The following is a 19,119-nucleotide window of genomic DNA, read 5'->3' as shown; positions in this document are numbered from 1 at the left end:
CTCAGTGAATAATCAAGGGCAGTGTACATGGAATTTCATTATTTCTGGCTGATCCATCAATGCTCAATTATCTTTCCAAATCATTTTTCTGTGTGTTCTTTTTATGTTCAGCATATCTGAAAGCTCATCGATGATAGAAAGAGTTTAGATCGCATGCTTGGTTCCCAACAGTGTGGTGCCAAAAGATTCAAAAGCTTTGCCATTGCACTCAATCACCTTTTTCTAGACAGGGAGGCTGATGATATGCTATGTAATTGTGTCTGCTCTCATGCTTTCAATGAGGAACTTGCATGGGTCGTGGATTGCTCTAAAAACTATTTTGAATAAGTCAAATGGATACATTAGCTCGCAAAAATACCTTCAGTTTCTCCATTCAACATCAAAAGAAATAAAAAAATTGCATTTAAAATCGAGAAAAATTTCTCTGAGCCGACCACTGTGCGAAGACACCCGAGCGTTGCCGAGGCCAGGCGTGACGTCATAGGTGCCTAAACAACCATAGGGAGTAGGGAAATACGCTGAGCGCATGGTGTAAAATTTGTTTTGAGGGAGTATTTAGCCGCTCATCGTCACTTTATTTTGTTCTGTTATTCTTGGGCAAGTTTTCCTATTACTATTGTGCCTAGATTATTACTTGGGATATTAATAATGTGGCATCGGGATGATGAAGTACAAGCGTTTCACTTCGTGTGTTTTGGTTATCAGAAAAATGGATGGTAACGTTGCCACTCGTTCGAATAGTACACCTGAAATTCATCTACGTCTACATAATACCCCGCAAGCCGCCTAAAAGGCGTGTGGCATGGGGTGTTAGGACACCAGCCTTTTTTTAGGACACCAAAATTTGATACCACGACCCTCATGGAATTTGTTAAGACAAATTATTGCTATGCGTCGGCGGCAAATCGAGTTGTAAAAGAAACTTGTAATACTGGAGGATAACGATCGTAAGCTGTGCTGTTGACATTAGAGTAAGCTGTGCTGTTGAATTTGGCAATGCCGAATTAGTGGAGAAGGTAGTCCTATCCGCCCTACGGTACGAATTCACAGCAAAACAGTCTGCACACAATCCACATGTGAGATCGCGAATCGGTTCCACTGCCAACACACACACAAGCTAAAACCTATTTCAATAATATAGGCAAATCCATAAACAATATACTAGCATATACCATAAAAATATAGTGGGAAATAGGTAAATACTCTTATCAAAAACTGGATGTCACTATCACATTCTTATATTCATCACGTACAACTTACAATAACAGAACTCGTTATGATGAATAGAACTATTTATTCACTGATTTAAACCCTTAAATTAGCCCACACAAGTGACACAGGTGACATTTCTCACTACTATTCGTTGAAATAATGGAATAACAAACTTCACACACAGTTTTTATTTCAATAGCGTGATCGTGAAATGTCATATCTACGGTGAACAACGGAAATTAGCACGCCACTGACAATTTTTACTTTACTGTTAGACATTTATCGATAGCGTAATAGCACTTTTTACAATTCAATCACGATGGAACACTGATAACTCTTGGCCGATATTTTTTAACCTTGTCAAACTTTGTGCATTACAACCACTGGCACTGTGATTATAATCAGTAGCTTAACGGGAGATGTCACGTTGAAAATAACACTATTTTGGCACAAAAATGTTCCTAGATGTCTCCAATCAGCGAGCAAAAGTTGCATTGACTGGAATTCACCCCATAATACAAGCACAGACAGTCCTAAACGACGAATTCTCCGGTACCTACGAATAAACGGATGAAGTTATTGTATATAAAAGCTAAGCGGGCATTAGTAAACATCAAAATCGTTCTAATTAAATACTAAAATGAATGATATGCCGTCGATAACATCAACTTACAATTAACGTATCCCTCTTCCAATGGCCGTGGCTCAGACTCCTACAGCGATGTTATTTAGGTATTATCAAATTTTTGGTTTAACTGCTCCAGTTTTATATTTTATGCCCTTACTCAGATATTAATATTATAAATAATGCAAAATATGAGGGCTTCCAAGCCTCCATCGTCGGATATTTATCTTTAAATATAAAATAATCAACACATCTAACAAACGAAGCTCTCACAACTGCTGGCAACTATTACAAACAATCACAACAATAGCTTCGCGTGATGTTTAGGCACCTTTGACGTCATCGAGGCTTCGTCGGCAGTGGCTTGGGGGGTGAGGGAGTTTTTCCCGCGCTTTAAAATTCGTTATATTTATCATTAAATATCTCGCGAAGGAAAACTCAGATTTACATGCGGTTTTCTTTGTTGTATTCAGAAAATAATTTTCTGTCCGCCTATGAAATAAAAAAAATTCATGCAAGTTCCCCATTGTTATTTACCAAATGTAGTAAAAAAAAATTGAAGGATGCATGATGTGCATCAATTACTGGGAAAATTTTTGGTGAAGCAACTTCATTATCAATCGGCATGGGAAATTTAATGTATTTTTTTTAATGATTATTGATTGATAGCTGTGAGTGATTTAAAAAAGTTTTGTTGTTTAAGAGCTGTTCTAAGTGACTAATAAATCAATTTTTGCTATAAATTAACTATATATTCAAATTACTCTCACTTGGGATGGGTTAGTTCGGTTCTTTGGTTCTCTGGTTCTTGAAGTCAGAAGCTGAACTGAGTACCAAAGCTAAGAACCAAACAGGAACAAAAAAATTGGAACCAACCCTTCCCTCATTCTTGCATGATTATTTTAAAATAACCATTGAAATTTTGATGCATTTCCTACTGGATAAATACTAATATGTATGTATTTAACCCAAATTTTCTACTTTTTGTTTGGTCATTACTGAAAAAGCCATAACAAGGAAACATCAGTGTTTTTGTATTAGGACAAGGGCATACCCAGGATCAAAACTAGGAGGTGGCAAGCCATGGTCGTTCAAGTTATAACATTTAGCGTGGAAAAGGTGAATGAAACTAACATTGTCAGAAAATTATAATCGCACTTTATTATTTTATAAAGTTATTTGCTTGAAAAAAAAATTTAGTTACATTTCTTATACTAATATCCTTTTTCGTGGCTTTAAAGAAAATTTGTTTAAAACTTTCCTTTCAATCTGGTCCTGATTTTCCTTAAAGGCTTTTGTGATTTTTGCTTCTGGGGGGGGGGGGGGGGGGGGGGGCAGCTACCCCCTACTACCCCTGGGTACGCCCATGTGTTAAGAACCACCTTAAAAACTGGAGTTTGTTTTCTACAGTGTTAGGTAGAACTGGAGCAAGTGGGTCTCCTACCATCTTAGTATTTAATTTTTTTCGTCATTCCCGTATGGATTTAAATACCGTATAAGCGCGTGTAAGAGGCGCACCTTTTTTCCCAGATATTGCAGCCGAAAATGGGGGGTGCGCCTCTTACACAAACTTCTTATCTTTCCCCTCCTCCCCTTCACCGGTTGCAAGTTCAAGGGGAACTGAGTGGCCTTGGTTTTCAGCGTGAGTCAGTCATCTGAAACCCTAGGTCCAAATCAAGCGGCAAGCAGGGGAGTTTCTCCCTTAGTGACGTATTTTTAAAATGCTCCTGTTTGAATTTCTTGCAAGCATCGCGCCGTCACGTCGGTACCCCAGAGGTGAACATTGAAAAGATCGCGCGGGGTGATTCGCTCCGGAGCGCGCGCTAAATTTATTGCCACGAGTGGGCATCCCGCGGCATTTATACTGCATATAGTAATATTGGTGTCAAAACCTGCGGTTCAAAAAATTCGAACGAGTGTGCTCATTGTTGGACTTAATGGTGGATAGAAGAAATCGGAAATGCTTATAAGTGAAGAGCGCTGGAGGAGAGGCCGAGGGGAAGAGGGCTCCCTCCCCTCCGTATTTAAAGCTACGAGCGAAGGAGCAAGGGAAGAACACGTCCGATCTTGCATGTGACATCGTTGCCTTTAAAGCGAAGGGGCAAAGGCGCAGCAATGTGATATACGCAGTTTGCGTTGCCGGAGTTTCCAGTCCGTCTCGTCTTGTTTGAATGCGCTTATGCTACGCTTGTTTCTTCCGAAATTGTCCTGTTTGTTTATTTTTAATATTAGTAGCCTTGTTGTAATTATAAATCTTTGTGTCAAACAATTAGAGCTTAAAAAACTTAAATTCTGTCAGATATACGTCGCGTTAGGTCTAATTGTTTTTAGAACCTCTCGCGTGTCATACAATTGCTGAAAGATATCGAGATATCTTCGAGCTCAGAAGGTGACTCACGTAGCATTTGACCTCCAGAAACTCGGGGAATTGAACCTGGTAGACCGAAAAAGGTCAGTTGGTGGAATGGGGTAGGGATGAAACACGTTTCCATTGTTCCCCTGTAACTTGATATTTTCCTGTAGAGTCTCGGAAAGGAAAAAAACGGCAGAGGCATTAGCTGATGGAGAGCCGAGTGTAGTTCCGTTAGGCCCCTTGCACACACACCGATTTTGGACGGCCGGTAAAATATTGGCCGATATTTTACCGGCGAAGCGATGCTTGCACATACGCCAGATTTTTACCGGTCAAACGATACGTTGCTAAGTTTTTGAGCCGGCGTCGGCGATCCACAGTGACAATAGCCGGCAGCTAACCGGCATTTTGCCGGTGCCGGCGTGTGGTCGGTACGTGTGCAAGCTCCAATGCTCTCCCATTGTTCACTATTGGAATGCGGACGGCCGATGTTTTACCGGCCGTCCAAAATCGGTGCGTGTGCAAGGGGCCTTAAATCTACGACGTGGTTATTATCCTACGGCGCTGAGATTGCCCCTATTGTTGTTCAATCTATTGGGAAAGCTCATGCCATTTGCCTGTCGTGTTTTGCCTTAAAATTTTCCACTGCTGCAATTCTATTGCAATAGTCCTGCGAGAGCTTTTAAACAAAATTGTTCGTGAGTAGGACAAGCAACGTAGAGCGATGGCGTATGCAAAGAGAGGATCGGAACTCTTTCTACTCCCTCTTATGCCGCCGCAGTTATCAAAATTTCCTCTTTCAAATAGTACTGAAAGAGGACATTTCGATAACTGTCGAAATTCCAGGCATACGTCTGCAACACCGCACGATAGGATAAAAAAAATGTCGCAAAATTTTTTTTCTTTATAGCTTAGGTCCTTAAAATAGGGGTGCGCCTCTTACACGTGTGCGCCTCTTACACAAGCTTATACGGTATGTATGTCCATTGATTTTCTCAATAGTGCGTAATTGAAAACATATTTTGTTATAATGCATTCAACACCATTCCCATCATTTTAGGCCAATGTGTTGCAGGAGTTGTGGGATTGAAAATGCCTCGGTATTGCCTTTTTGGAGATACAGTGAATACAGCCTCACGAATGGAATCATCTGGTGAGGCTCTCAAAATACACGTATCAGAAGCAACCTTTCAACTTTTGGAAAGATTAGGTGGTTACTACTGTGAGGAAAGAGGCCTCATTCCCATTAAGGTATATTTTACATGAAATTTCTGTTTAGTTCAGTTGAATTTATTATGTTTGGTAGATGGTTTCATTTCAATAACTGATCAATCCCCATTTGAAAGAAATTTGATAGACAGGTATTTACTTAAATGACCCTTTTGAACAACTTTTTTGTCCCATTTGGGCTGTTCATGCTAATATGGACAAGAAACAACTTTTAAGTGCCAGTAGTAGAAACCGTCCAAGGAATTGTCTGTAGTTTTCTCGCAACAATGTTTTTGTATGCAGTAAAATATTTTTTTTACTTTTTGTTGCTTGAGCCTTGAAACTGTTTATGTTTTTGGTTGAGTATACCATTATTTTATGTTCTCAGTAGTTTTGTTTTTTGCAGATTATTAACCCACATCATACATTTCTATTTTAGGGTAAAGGAGAGATGAGAACATTTTGGTTGATTGGTGAAGATCCATCACATAGAAATGCACACACATCTCATGATGATACTAAAGAGCAAACATCAATTACAAGTGTGCCCTCTGATGGTAAGAACAGTATTTTAGTAGTACTTGGGTATATTGTGTCTTTTCAGCATGTGATAATGTGGAATTAGTGAAGCTATCATTTGGCGTGCCATTGGGCACTAAAGGAGAAAGAGCCTGGCACCTCTTTATGGAACCATTTCCAATATGTATTACAGAAATGGTCTCAGATAGCTTAAAACAAACAGAAGTTTTGTGCGTAGTGGTTGAAATATGTTTGAGTTTCAGAAACATATTTAAAAAAAACATTGCATACTTATGAATTCATCAAATATTTTGTAGATATATATGATTTAAATGTTATATTGCCATAAATTTTATTATAATTTTGAATTTTGAACTTCATAGCGGATAAAGAAACAAATTCAAATACCAGTGGCTTGTCTTGCCTGGGTGCATCCCCCCCCCCCCCCTCTGGTCATCTTTCCTCAGTACACATTGTCATACAGCATAATACATACTCTGAATTCCCCTACCTTCATAATTCATACTGTGAATATCCTGAATTCCCCCGTGGTCCAGCATTGAAGCCTCCTGCTTTTGTCCTCCTTTAAAAACTTGTCATGAGCTAATTATTCATGTATATGAGGATAATGAATATTGAACACTGTTCTGGGCTTTGGTATTTTTTTTTATTTTGCTGACTGATTATTCATAGCATATCCAGCTAGTGAGTTTTGGTAACCAATGAATTACCACTAGCCCAATGAAAATCTATTTGTCCTTAGATATATCCATGGTACGTATTTTTTCTCGCGAGATTGGTATGTAACCACAGTAAGCGTCAGGTGACAACTTCTCCCAGTCGTTCCACCTTAGCGTCTTGGTTGTAGCTACACTTCAAGAGGGCACACAAGTTATCAGATAAAGGGATATTGTGGTAGACTACTTCGATACTCTCTCAAAAACTAATAACCCAAATAGCTTTGACAAGAAGGTCCTTCACTTTCAAGGAGTAATTACTTCAGTGGATATTTCCTGAGCAGGAAGTTATTTATCTGTTTACCACCAGTCTCTATGGACATCTTCAAACGAGTCGAATCACACCGTTGACGGCACGACACGCATTTGGCTCGGCAATGTGCCGTCTACGGCTTGAAATACAGACAATGCTATATTGAGTCCGCTTTCAGATGAAATGCCTTTTCATCAGCAGCCATTCATGTAATATCAGGCAGCTTTCAGGCGAGACGACTTTCTGCAATGCCGTGTGTCATGCCATGAACGGCAGCCAGCAGAAAATCGTTTTGTCTGAAAGTGATCTCAAGATTGAGTCATGTACATATACAGTAATTCTTCGACATACGAGCAAGATGTGTTCCAAGAGCCTGTTCGTAAGTTGATAAACCTATGCAAGGCATCGAAGAGTGTGGTTATCCTGCAGAATGCAACACTGCATTACAATTTTGCGTTAACACACGGCCGCCCAGTTTATCCATGGTGTTGCTCTACTGGCATGTTGAGCAGTTTATTGTTGAGGTTATAAGAACTGTGACAGGGAAGTATGGGAGTAAGTTGTCAATTTCAGTTGCAATTTAAGCTACATTGCAGAATAGAGAATATATTTGGAACTGATGCACAAGTCACAATAAATTAACATATTATGTTTCCCGATGTAAGTAGTTTCCCTATTGATCCTGGTGATATGCAGCATGTAAATGGTACTACAAGCATATTCCGCGTAGCCCTGAAATCAGCATCAACCACTTCTGTTTTCAGTGAATGCCTGTTCATGGCAATATTTCTGCCAAAAAGACCCAGAATCAAAACCTGAGGAAAGAAACAGTGGCTGCCTGATGTAATATGACTTATTGGTCAATCATGCATTCTTTAACAACGTGTTATCTAAACTTTTTTGCTTGGCTAATAAAATTATGGAGACGATCTTAAGTTTTTTTACAGAGCTTTCCTGCTAATTTACATCTTTAATGAAATCATTTTCATTCACTTCTTGTGGTTGTTCATTTTAAATTTGCCATTAATTCAGATAATAAAAGTTCATCCTTGGAACCGAGTATCGAGAACCGAGAATCGATGGGGGAAGGCCTGGACCTGTACCAAGAACCGAAAAAATTTAAGAACCGACTCATCCTTATTTCTTTGCTTTTTATCCTTTCAAATATACCCGAAAAAAGAAAGATTTCCTCCATCTTTATATCCTCAAAATAATTTTCCCCTCTCGGACCTCAGACCGTTTTAGTGCACATCAAGTTACGTGAATCCTATTGGATCCCTCTTCCCTCAACCTAACTTATTGCTTTTGCGTAACATCCATTATTTGTCCAGAAATTCTAAGGTGCTGTGCATATCGCAAAGATTTGTGGTCTGCAGTGTAGCAGTCATTTTATATCCCATTGTGTGCTCTGCACACTTCATAACAACATTCCTTTTTATGCTGTTGAGACCCCTGCTGAGGTTTTTAATTTTGTAACACCGAAAAATTTGTGGTGTTGTTTCTTATGCCACTCCTTCATAACACACTCCTTAGGGTGGAATCATGACTTTACTTAGTGGTAACAGAGAATTTGTAATAATGTTGTTCGTATGAATGAGAGTCTATCACATGCGTGCATGAAAATGTCTGTAAAGGAATATTTTATCCCATTGTAGGAGACGTTCCAGTTTTCATGAGGCTACCTCCTCTTAATAAAAACCTGTATGTTCTTTTACATAGTATTTATATGCTTGGTTTAAATTTTTCTGAAGTCATAATCCATTACTCGAGATCTACATTATTTTCTGAATGTGAATACAAAGCATTACATATTACTTCAAATGCAACTCACCATGAGTTTTTTTTGCCTTGACTAAAGGCCCCCATGAAGGATTTGCGTCAAATGATGAAACCCCAGACCTCCTGAGGCATCCATCTGGGGCGGAAAACATTAGGGAGCAGTGCCCAAAACATCTTCCAGTCTTCACACGCTCTTCATTTCCAATGATTTCGGCATCTTCTCCAGCATCACCTTGTGCTTCAGGGAGGCATTCTAGTCTTAAGAATGCAAACTTTCTCTCGGCATCCCATAATCCTGCATCATCATCATCATCTTTGCTAACAAAAGGATGTCCATTATTGAATCAACTTCATTTGAGAGCTGTTGCCCACACTTCTGGATTGTCAAAAAAAGTAAGAATGAGCACAGTGTGTGACCTGTATGATTTTTTGTTGTATTTTTGTGTGTTCCAAAATAGGAATTGGATTAAATCTCTTGGAATCTCCTAGTAAATGCAATATAGTTATCAGGTCAACAGGGTGTATAATTTTAGGTTTTCCCGGTGTATAGTTTGATGAAAAATATCTTGGGTTTCCCACCAGGTTTGATATTGGGTTAATTGAAGGGTGACAAGCCAGCTCTCTTGCCACCAAATTAGCCTTGCCTTCCATTCATGAAATTTACTAACTCTAGTACTCTAGGTCTCACTAAGAGACAACCTACAGGTTAATAAGCATTTGAAAATATATTTTCTCCATTAACTGTACTGCATCGAATAACTGTGTGTAGTCAGACTATGTAGTCCTTAATTTACAGCAAGAGTGTTTCTGGAGTCATCTACCATCTATTTTTTCTTTTAATGCATAGGAGAAAGTAATGCTAAAGTCTAATACTGTCTATGCTAGTATTTTATTTGTGAAGTATGATTTTAAAAGGTCTTACTTTCTTGAAATCAGTTGTTTCTTGGTTATTATGTTAAACTTATTTCATCTTTATAGGTTGGCCCACCAGAAGGGAATATAGCAGCTGGTTTCTCAGATAAGAGACCATCTGGGCAGTTTGGAGCTTTAGGAATAGGGTGTAGTGCTAATCACCCCACAGCTAAGATGAAACTCCCTCGTTCTGCTCCAGTAATAACCTTTGTTGATACTCAGACTAGCCCTAAGATTAAATGAAAAATCACAGCGATTTTTTTCATATTTAATGTTTATTTTCTATTAAATGCAAGAGCAAATTGTTGTATACTCTCTTCGTGAAGTCATCAGACTATAAAAAGGTATATTATATGAGTTATTTTTGGCACCAAGCCTCATTTACTTAAGATCATTTGAGTATATTCCTGAAAAAAAACTTTCGTTTTCTTTTAATATCCCCTTCAAATTAATGATTTGTACTATTCAAGGCAATTTTTTCTAGTTTTTCTCTAAAAGAATTTGGTTTTAATGAACATGTTATAAAACTTTTAGCTAACTGCTTCTTTCTCATAAGTTGTAATGTTTTTTGTCATATTTTTTTCCAAAGACCCCATCAGTCAATTTGATTGGTAATATCTCATCTCAAATGTAGGTCTCCTAAAATTACAAACATCATTAATTGGAAGTTACAATGAATTCCATCAAGTGTGTGCTCACTGGGCAGGAGTGTCTATTACATACAGGCATATAGAAAGGAACTACATTTTCCTCTGAGCCCAAACTGCAGGTATTTTCTAGGCCCTCTCTGACTTTGAGGGCTGGTTTGACTCATTCTCACTATCTGCAAGGGCCTTTCCATACTGTACAGATTTAGCGTGGGTATTTGCATGTATTATTTATAGTTTTGCTAAATTTTTACCTAAGTATTGAAACAGCAGAGGACTGCGGTGTTTTTCATCAAGCTGAAGCTTACATCAGGATAACTAGGAATTTTGAGATACTTTGATGTGTCAAAGAGGTTTGATTCATATCACTTTCTACTATTTAATTTACTTTCTCTGTATTTTTTATGGAATGGTTCACTAAATGCTGTGCCCAGAATCTGTTAATTCCGCATTCAACAATTTTCAATATTTACCGAATGGCTCATTCCATTCACATGGTTTATTTATGTATGGAAATTTATTTTTTATGTCTGGAAATATTTTTCAGAAAGACATGAAACCCAGTCACTAAGTATTGATTCCAGCCTTGCTGGATAAATAAGGTTATTATGCTTTGGAAGCCAGATATACAATTTGACAGGCTTTTTAACCCTTTGCTTTCTAAGGGGTTTGGACGTTGGTAACGAATCAGGTGTGGAGGCATTCCTATGTGGCCATAATAAATTATTATCAAAAGGTAGATTTCACTTTTAGCACCAAAAAACTAATATTAAAGAAATAATAGATTTCAATTAGAGCCTTCAAAAACTGATTAAATATTCTTTGTCGATGAGGCTGGAGAAATCAAATATAATTACTGCACTGATATGCAGTTTGAGGATGACAATACAACATTGGTGTATATATTTTTGCACTTTACTTCCTAATATTTGAATTTAAAAGTATTAGATCTTCGCTTCTGGTGACCTAATGATGACTCATTGTCAGATATTGTTTCGCAATCTTCGTCTCAGAATACAAAACTCCACTCTTAAACGCTTCTCAGCTTAATTCGAAAGTGGAATGTTTTGGCTGGAGAAGCAGGTTTACGAAGGTTTAATAATTCAAGAGTCTTGATCAGGTCTCTTGGCATGGGCTAAATAAGTAGTCAAGTTGGATCAACGGCACTGGCCAATCCAGTGAAATTGATTCTCAGTAGCAGGCACGGAACACATAACCAATATGCGAAAATCTACTCCTGAAAAATATGGAGATGACTGCACTATTTTTGTGGAAAGACTGTAGAAAGTTACTGAACATAATACATATGGTATGGTATGGTATTTGGAGGAAGCGACTGACAGCTTATGTCATTTGCGCCATGAGGGAAGGGTAGGTAAGGAAGGGTGGAGAGAAACCCGGCATCTGCTTTAGCTTGCTCATAACGAAAGGTGCCAAGGGGACAACGGCTTTACGTCCCATCCGATGGACGGAGTGTTACACTTGAAATGTTCTCCACACAACATTCAAGCAGGGATCTGGCAGTATCTGAAAATTCTCTATCACCACCGGGATTTGAACCTGAGCCCACTGTGTGGGAAGCCAACACTCCAGCCACCACACCAACCCGATCCCCCATAGTACATATGTATTTGTATAAAAGAAAAAAGTATGTTCCTTTAATTATCATATGGCTATGATGTGTGGCATGTTGGATGAAAATGCCTTATGATGGAATGCATTTCTTTTAAAAAGAACCTCTGACAATAATTTTTGAAGAATCCTTTGAAAAATACTGTAAAACCACCTTAGAATTAATTAGTTGGGACCCGAAAATTAGACTGACCAAATAAAATGAATTGCTAAGATCCCATAAAAATATGTACTGGTATATCTCTATTTTCTTGACCTCTAAGATATTGATAACACGAAAATGGACGTTTGGAGAGGTGAGCTTGTTACCTCAAATAATTAATGCAACATAATGATTCATTCAGTGACGTTTTGCAGTGGTCACAATGATAATTTCAGATGATGATGGCTTCATGAAACCTGAACACAATTTGTTTTTTATTGGTATTAATCTTCGACTTAACATCATTCATCCAGTAGTTACCCATTCTCACTAAAAGCTAATTTTCCTATAGGTTTACCCCTCCTCATTCTTTCACCAAACTTTTCTCTTCTAAAATTGTGCATTGTTTGCAGACTAGTATAACTGTAGTACAGTTCAACTATGAAACCAATTGCTAAAGCACAATCTTATGAGTTAACAATATATTACTTTCTCAATACAGAGAATACTTAAAAGAACCAGTGGCAGATTAGGTGGTGGGGGAAATAAAAAGATGCTAATATGAAGGTGGTTCTTCAATTAAAGTTTTATTTCATCAGCTTATCAAATAATGAAATCAAAGGTGGGCAAGGTTATGTGGTGGAATTTCGACAACAAATAATTGTAAAAATTCTTGGTGAACACATAGAAACCATTTTTCTATGCATACCAAGCCTCAGACGCATTTTCAATGAGATTGGATACCACCAATGTTTAATGGAAAGTTAATCTAAGATTGGTTAAGACGTGTGACACATTCCACTCTGATTTTATGCCCGGCTTATTACGACAGTATCATGGGGAAAATTTACTTTTAAATCAATAACTTACGTTTTTTGCACAAAAATTCTTTATAGAGTGCACTTTTCCTGTTTTGGGCCCAACCATGGACTTTGTTGCATGGAGTTATCATAATTAGAGAGGTTTTCCAAAAGAGGTTTATTTACATGCATTTTCCATTCCCATTGCCAATTGCCTTTCTTGAGTTAGACTGCTTGGAGTGTGGCCCTTAAAGTTTTAGCCAAATTGAATTATTTAGGACATACTTGGTGTAGACATGAAGTTTTCTGTGATTTTTTATCATTTCAAACACTTGAAGAGAATTTTTATTTTAATTCCTTGAAAAGGCAAACAATCTGGGATCAAAGCTTTGTCATTCATAAATTTCAAAATGACAATGCAATTTTTTTCTGAACATCACAGCCTCAGATTAAATGTTATTATCATAATAAAGTGTAATCACAACTGTTAGGCAAATGTATTTAGTAGGTGCATGCAGTATAGCCCCATTGAACATTTAAGATTAACGTGAGCAACTAATTGTTTTGGAGCTTATTCTATGTATGTAATTGAAAGGTATAATTGCAATTACTATGGTTGGTGACATGTTCATAAGAATAAATTGTAATAATGATTACCAACTTATTACATATATGCTAAATATCATTAAGCATATGGGTATTAATAATAATAATAATAATAATATTTTATTGGTCACAGAAAAGATATGAATATACATATATAGGACCCGTCAGGAAAACATAAAAATCAAATCAAAAATACAAAGTAACTCACAATATATATATATATACATATGTTACATTAGTTGCGAGGCATCCTCAAAGAATTCATCAATTGAATAGTAGCAATGATCTAAAAGATATTTTTTTAATTTTGCTTTGAAAAGGCCAGGTCTGATTTCGTCTTTGATTGATTTAGGTAATTTATTATAAATTTTAATACTCATATTGATAGGCCCTCTACTGAAGAGAGAAAGATTTTGTTGCCTCACTGCGAGCTCATTTCTACTTCTTGTATGATAATCATGAATATCGTTATTCAAGGTAAGGCACAACTTTTGTTTAAATTCTCTAATTAACATCACAGCATAATATATATATATATACAAGGAAGGGGAAGGATCTGTAACCTTTTGAAAAGATTACGGCAGCTAGCTTGTTTTTTAGCTTTGCATAATATTCTTACCGACCATTTTTGTAGTTTAAAAAGACGGACTGACTTAGGGGAGTGACCCCAGGCTAAAATACCATATTTTAATCTACTATAAATATGTGCATAGTAAATTGATTTAGCTGTTTCTGTATTTGTGAGCTGAATCACCCGTCTAATTAAGTAGCAGCCTGAAGCCACCGAGGATGAAATGCAATTTATATGGGTATCCCAGTTTAGATTTTCATTGATGGAGATGCCTAGAAATTTGGTATCAGTAACCCGCTTAACAGTACAATCCGAAAATTTAATATAAGGGCTGTAATCAATTTTTTTTTTAGTAGGATGGAAAAATATAAAGGAAGACTTGGATTTATTTATAGCCACTTTGTTAGATGAACACCATGTTTCCATTTTGATGACAGCATTTTGAGTGGGAGCAACAATATTGCCATCATGTTTCAGTAGATGATTTGTATCATCAGCATACATAAAAATATTTCCTTTTAATTGTGAGGGTAGATCATTGATATATAACAAAAAAAGCAGGGGCCCAAGAATGGAGCCTTGAGGAACACCCCTCAATATCTCCCGGTGAGGTGAGGTATGTTTAACCATGTTATCGGTTATAATGGTTACTGCCTGGGTTCTTTTTTCAAGAAATGACCTGATTAGATTGTTTGCAATTCCTCTCATACCATATACATGGATTTTCCTCGAGAGAGTCTCATGGTCAACAGAATCAAAAGCCTTAGACAAATCATAAAAAATACCAACGGTATTGAGGTGATGATCAAGACCTTCAAGAACAGAGTCAATAAATTTATAAATGACAAATTCTGCCGAAAGACCACCTATGAAACCAAACTGAGATTTGGATAAGATGTTGTTTTTTATCAGGAATGACATTATTCTTTTTGAAATGACACTTTCTAATATTTTAGAGAAAACTGAAAGTTTTGATATGGGTCGATAGTTTTCAATTGATTGAATATCACCCTTTTTGTGTAGAGGAGTTACAACTGCCATTTTTAGTTTGTCAGGGAAAATACCCGAGGAGAGAGAGGCATTGACCAAATGAGTGATAGGAGTAAGAAGATATCTTATGCAATTACCCTTTAGGAGGGAGCAGGGAACCCCATCCCACCCTGCTGAGTGTTTTGTATTAATTTTATTAATGATTGATTCTATTTCTTTCTCATTAGTAGGGTAAAGGTACATGTTATTTAGAACAGAGTTATTTTGAGGACAATTATCTGTATTGACTTGTAACATGGATGATGTTTTCAAGGGATTGAGAAAATGCGTATTGAAATTAACTGCAATCATGTCTGGGTCTGAAACAAGAATATCATTGTGTAAGATTTCTTTGGGTGATTTATTCTTTCTCAATTTTCCAGAGGTGTTATTTATTATATTCCAAGCTGTTTTTGATTTATTATCAGAAGAATAGATGGAATTGATATTACAAGTCCTTTTAGTAGTGGTGATTAAACTTGAGTAGTACTTTTTGAAAGCAATATATTGTTCCTTAATATCATTGTCATTGGTAGCTTTGTAAGCTGACCACAGAGCTTTTAGAATTTGTGAGTTTTGTATTACTTCAGGAGTAACCCAGGTTTTATTTTGCGGTCTCTAATAGGAAAGGTGCTTAATATGTAGAGGAATCACTGCACTTCACCCAAAGTCAATACAACCAAGGAAATGATCATAAATGGATTATTAATCTTGGAAAATGTTATAAAAACTTGTGGTACCTATCACTATGTAATATGTGATTTATTTTATAAACTTTATTATTGTTTATTAAATCTTCATTTTGCCTACAGGCTTTAATGTTTGTAATTTTATCCTGCTTCATTCACATTATCATAAAAATATTTTTTAAGCTAAATGAGGTGTTGGAACCTCCCTGGACTAGGAATTCACTGGCCATGGGAATTTTTTCCATGGATATTAATCTGAATTTCTACATTTCACTGTAAAGGACTGAAATATACTGACATGCTTGAGTCTATTACTGGAGATGTGGTCACTTCCCATCCCCACTATCGGATAAAGCCAAATTTCATTTATATGCATTAGAAAGTCTGTGTCAGCTTTCGCAGATGATCAAAAGGTTAAACGTGTGGCAAAGAGTGATGAAGTATTTCTTCATGCGTCATTCAGGATTTGTTTACTCAGTCCTTTCCTTCAATGTGATTTGGTGAAAACAAGAGTCATAGGCGGATCTAGGGGGGGGGCACGTGCCCCCCCCCCCTCCCAGACCCTTAAAAAATATGCAAGATTTTTAATACGTTAATTATCATTGCGTTCGTTTTCTATTACGAGGTATCCTTGCCCCCCCAGAACAAAATCCTGGATACGGCCTAGCTTGTGCCCCCCCCCTCCCCCCCCCAGAAAGAAATCCTGGATCCGCCCCTGAGAAGAGTATTATAAAACTTGGAAGGCTTATCCCCGGCTTGTCAAACCTCTTGCTTAGATGTAGTAACATAACATTTTCATGTGCAGTAGGTGAGAGGTCACTCAACATTTCCCATTATCACTCAAGGTAAAGAAAAAGTTAAAACCTGTTGAATTGGGTGGTTGTAATCAATAGCTTCAGAGCTGCCATGTACTGCATTTAATATATAAAAGAAATTATAGCCAAGTACTACACACCCAATACTTGACGTAGGACACCCTTCTTTAGTCTCATAATTTTTTTATCGTGACCTTTTATTTATATTTCTAATGGAGCATCTTTGTATCCGTAACTTCTAATAACATTTTTGTGGGTGTTATAATTACTTTAATTTCCTACCAAAGATTTTCGAATTCATACAAAAATTCAGAATTTGGAAAGTTTCTGCCAAGCTGGGCAAAGCCAGCAAAGAAATTTTCTTAGACAAAAAAATACTTTATCTCTTTTGCCTTGTAGTGTAATAACATTTTTAGGAATTTCTGAGATCATATATCTTCAGTTCAAAAACTTTTTTATCACCAACCACTTTTTATCCCTGCAGGGATATAAAGAAACAGGGGTTGAGTGAAAAAATCTGTTTCCTTAGTGGTTACTGTGCTCATTCCATTTAAAATTACTTTCAGTTAGTGTATGAAAAAAAATAAGCTCTCGGAAATGAGAGGTGATGGTTGGAAGGGGGTAGGGTTGTTCCTCTTGAAATTTAATCTATAGCATTAAAAACTGAAAGCTACGTATTGTTGTTATTTTTTCCATTGACCTTGTGAAAATTGTTTTTTTTTTAAAGTAATAATTGCCACAAAACGAGCTATATTGACACGGCAAACAGTGAAAAAGAATGTCAGAGGATAATGAAGTTGCACTGAAAAAAAACAAGAGCCAGCCAAAAGGGCTTTCCTACATTATATCAAAGGGATTGCAAGAATATTGGCAAAATTGAGCAAATAAACAATATTAAAGCCAAAAATCTAACTAAATTATGAGCTGCATAAAAAGGACGAGATAAATTGGCAACAGAGGGGTTGATGAAATCAAATACTAAGCATTTGTATTGGTGAAACAGGTTGCACCATGAAAACTGGGTGTGAAGATCTCTCAACCATTATAATTTTCAATGCTCTGCAGTCGCCGAAAATGCAGTGAATGGATACATCACATTTATCAATATATGGGCGGATGTAGGGGATTGCACAGGGGCATATGCTCCCCAACCCCAGACTTAAAAATTAGGCAAAATTTTTTAATGTAACATAGTTAGCATTACGTTCGTTTTATTTTGTGTATTACGAAGCCTCAATCACTTAATTTCTTTCAATTCATTTCAATATTAATAACAATATAAATAAAATATTAATAGCTTTCATAAATAAAGAATATTTTGTACAGTAATAGGGTGGTTTCCTATTATTTTTTTATTGCCTAAATCGAAAGATTATTACTCCTGGAGTACGTATTTCACGTTTTTAGATTTTTAAATGACGATATCTATTTTTCGCGATCAAATGAAAAGTGAAAAATTTCAAGCGCGCGAAAACGCGACGCGTAAGTAGGAATGAAGGGAAAAAGTCCGTGCGACGCATTTCTGGTTCCCCCTCCCGCCTGGTAGGTGACCTTGATCGAGGCTCTGACCGCTGATAGGACGCAGGATGCTAACGGGTAGCTGAGTACCTTCCTGTCTGGTAGCGCATGGCTTAAAAAAGGTTTATTAATACCTTATCAAGCGAAGAAAACTTTCCGACCTTAGCCAGTTTTAATAGGTGATTATTAAGACATGTTTCCCTGAGCTCTGTGCCTCATGCATGCATTGGTAGCCTCTGACGATGCATAACTCCTATCCTCTCGTGTAGAAACTAGGTCCCTGTGACGTCACGTGGAGTGGAATCGCATGGGCGCCAATCTGGCCTTTTTCAAATGAGGATAAAATTTGACCCTTGCCATTCGTCTAAACCGGTATTTCAAAAACCAAATAATTTGTGTATTATGAATACACTAATGGTGGGTAACGAATCGCCATCAATGCCTTTTGTTTTCTTTGATGAAGGAAACTACCCTATTGTTATATCTTGGTTTTAATCTCAATTATGAGATGATCGTTTTGCTAGTCACATCCTTGTGCCCCCCGAGAAAAATCTTTGATCCCCCCGTGCATATACCCCCAGCATTAGATCTTATCTAGAGGTATAAAAACTTGAACTTCACTCTCTATAGAGATACAGAAAAACAGCACTAACAATTTCTACAGGGACATTGGACAAAATTTTACATGATACATGGCCATGCGCCAAGCCGGCTTCCAGTTTTGGAAGCTAAAATGTCCTATAGCAATAGCCCTAACCCCTTCCAACCTTCTCCTCACCCACCCGAACTCTCGTAAATATTCGGTAAATGCAAAGGAGGGACGATTCCATTCGGGAGGCCTCCATAGCAGCTGAGGGGAAACTTCGGTGACAAACAAGCAAGAACTTGGAGTTACCCAAAAACAATTTCATCATAAGAACCACTCATTAAAATTATGATAAGAGTTTTTGAGACAGTATCGATTCAATTCATGGTTGAATTGAAAGAAGCATCAAAGGGTGGCTTTAAATCTCGCGCGTGTCGCGACAACTGAAGGCGCGCGCTTATGCCGGTTGCGGCTACGGAATCAGA

At 37.3% G+C, this 19,119-nt stretch overlaps 1 protein-coding gene across 4 annotated transcripts in view; it reads left to right on the top strand.

The window, feature by feature from the left end:
* The window catches only part of LOC124169429 (guanylate cyclase 32E), a 64,149-nt gene extending 53,431 nt beyond the window's left edge, over positions 1 to 10,718 (top strand). For all 4 annotated transcript variants that reach the window (XM_046548037.1, XM_046548047.1, XM_046548028.1 and 1 more), the window contains exons 15-18: positions 5,251 to 5,441; positions 5,839 to 5,956; positions 8,767 to 9,080; positions 9,666 to 10,718. In XM_046548037.1, coding sequence (XP_046403993.1) covers positions 5,251 to 5,441; positions 5,839 to 5,956; positions 8,767 to 9,080; positions 9,666 to 9,842 — 800 coding nt within the window. In that variant the 3' untranslated portion in view covers positions 9,843 to 10,718. The remainder of the gene's footprint in view (positions 1 to 5,250; positions 5,442 to 5,838; positions 5,957 to 8,766; positions 9,081 to 9,665) is intronic.
* Positions 10,719 to 19,119: the final 8,401 nt, after the last annotated feature.

The sequence above is a fragment of the Ischnura elegans genome, chromosome 1 (genome assembly GCF_921293095.1).
Source record: "Ischnura elegans chromosome 1, ioIscEleg1.1, whole genome shotgun sequence".
Taxonomy (NCBI): Eukaryota; Metazoa; Arthropoda; class Insecta; order Odonata; family Coenagrionidae; genus Ischnura; species Ischnura elegans.
Note: the sequence above shows the minus strand (reverse complement) of the source record. Positions and strands in the feature narration are given on the sequence as shown.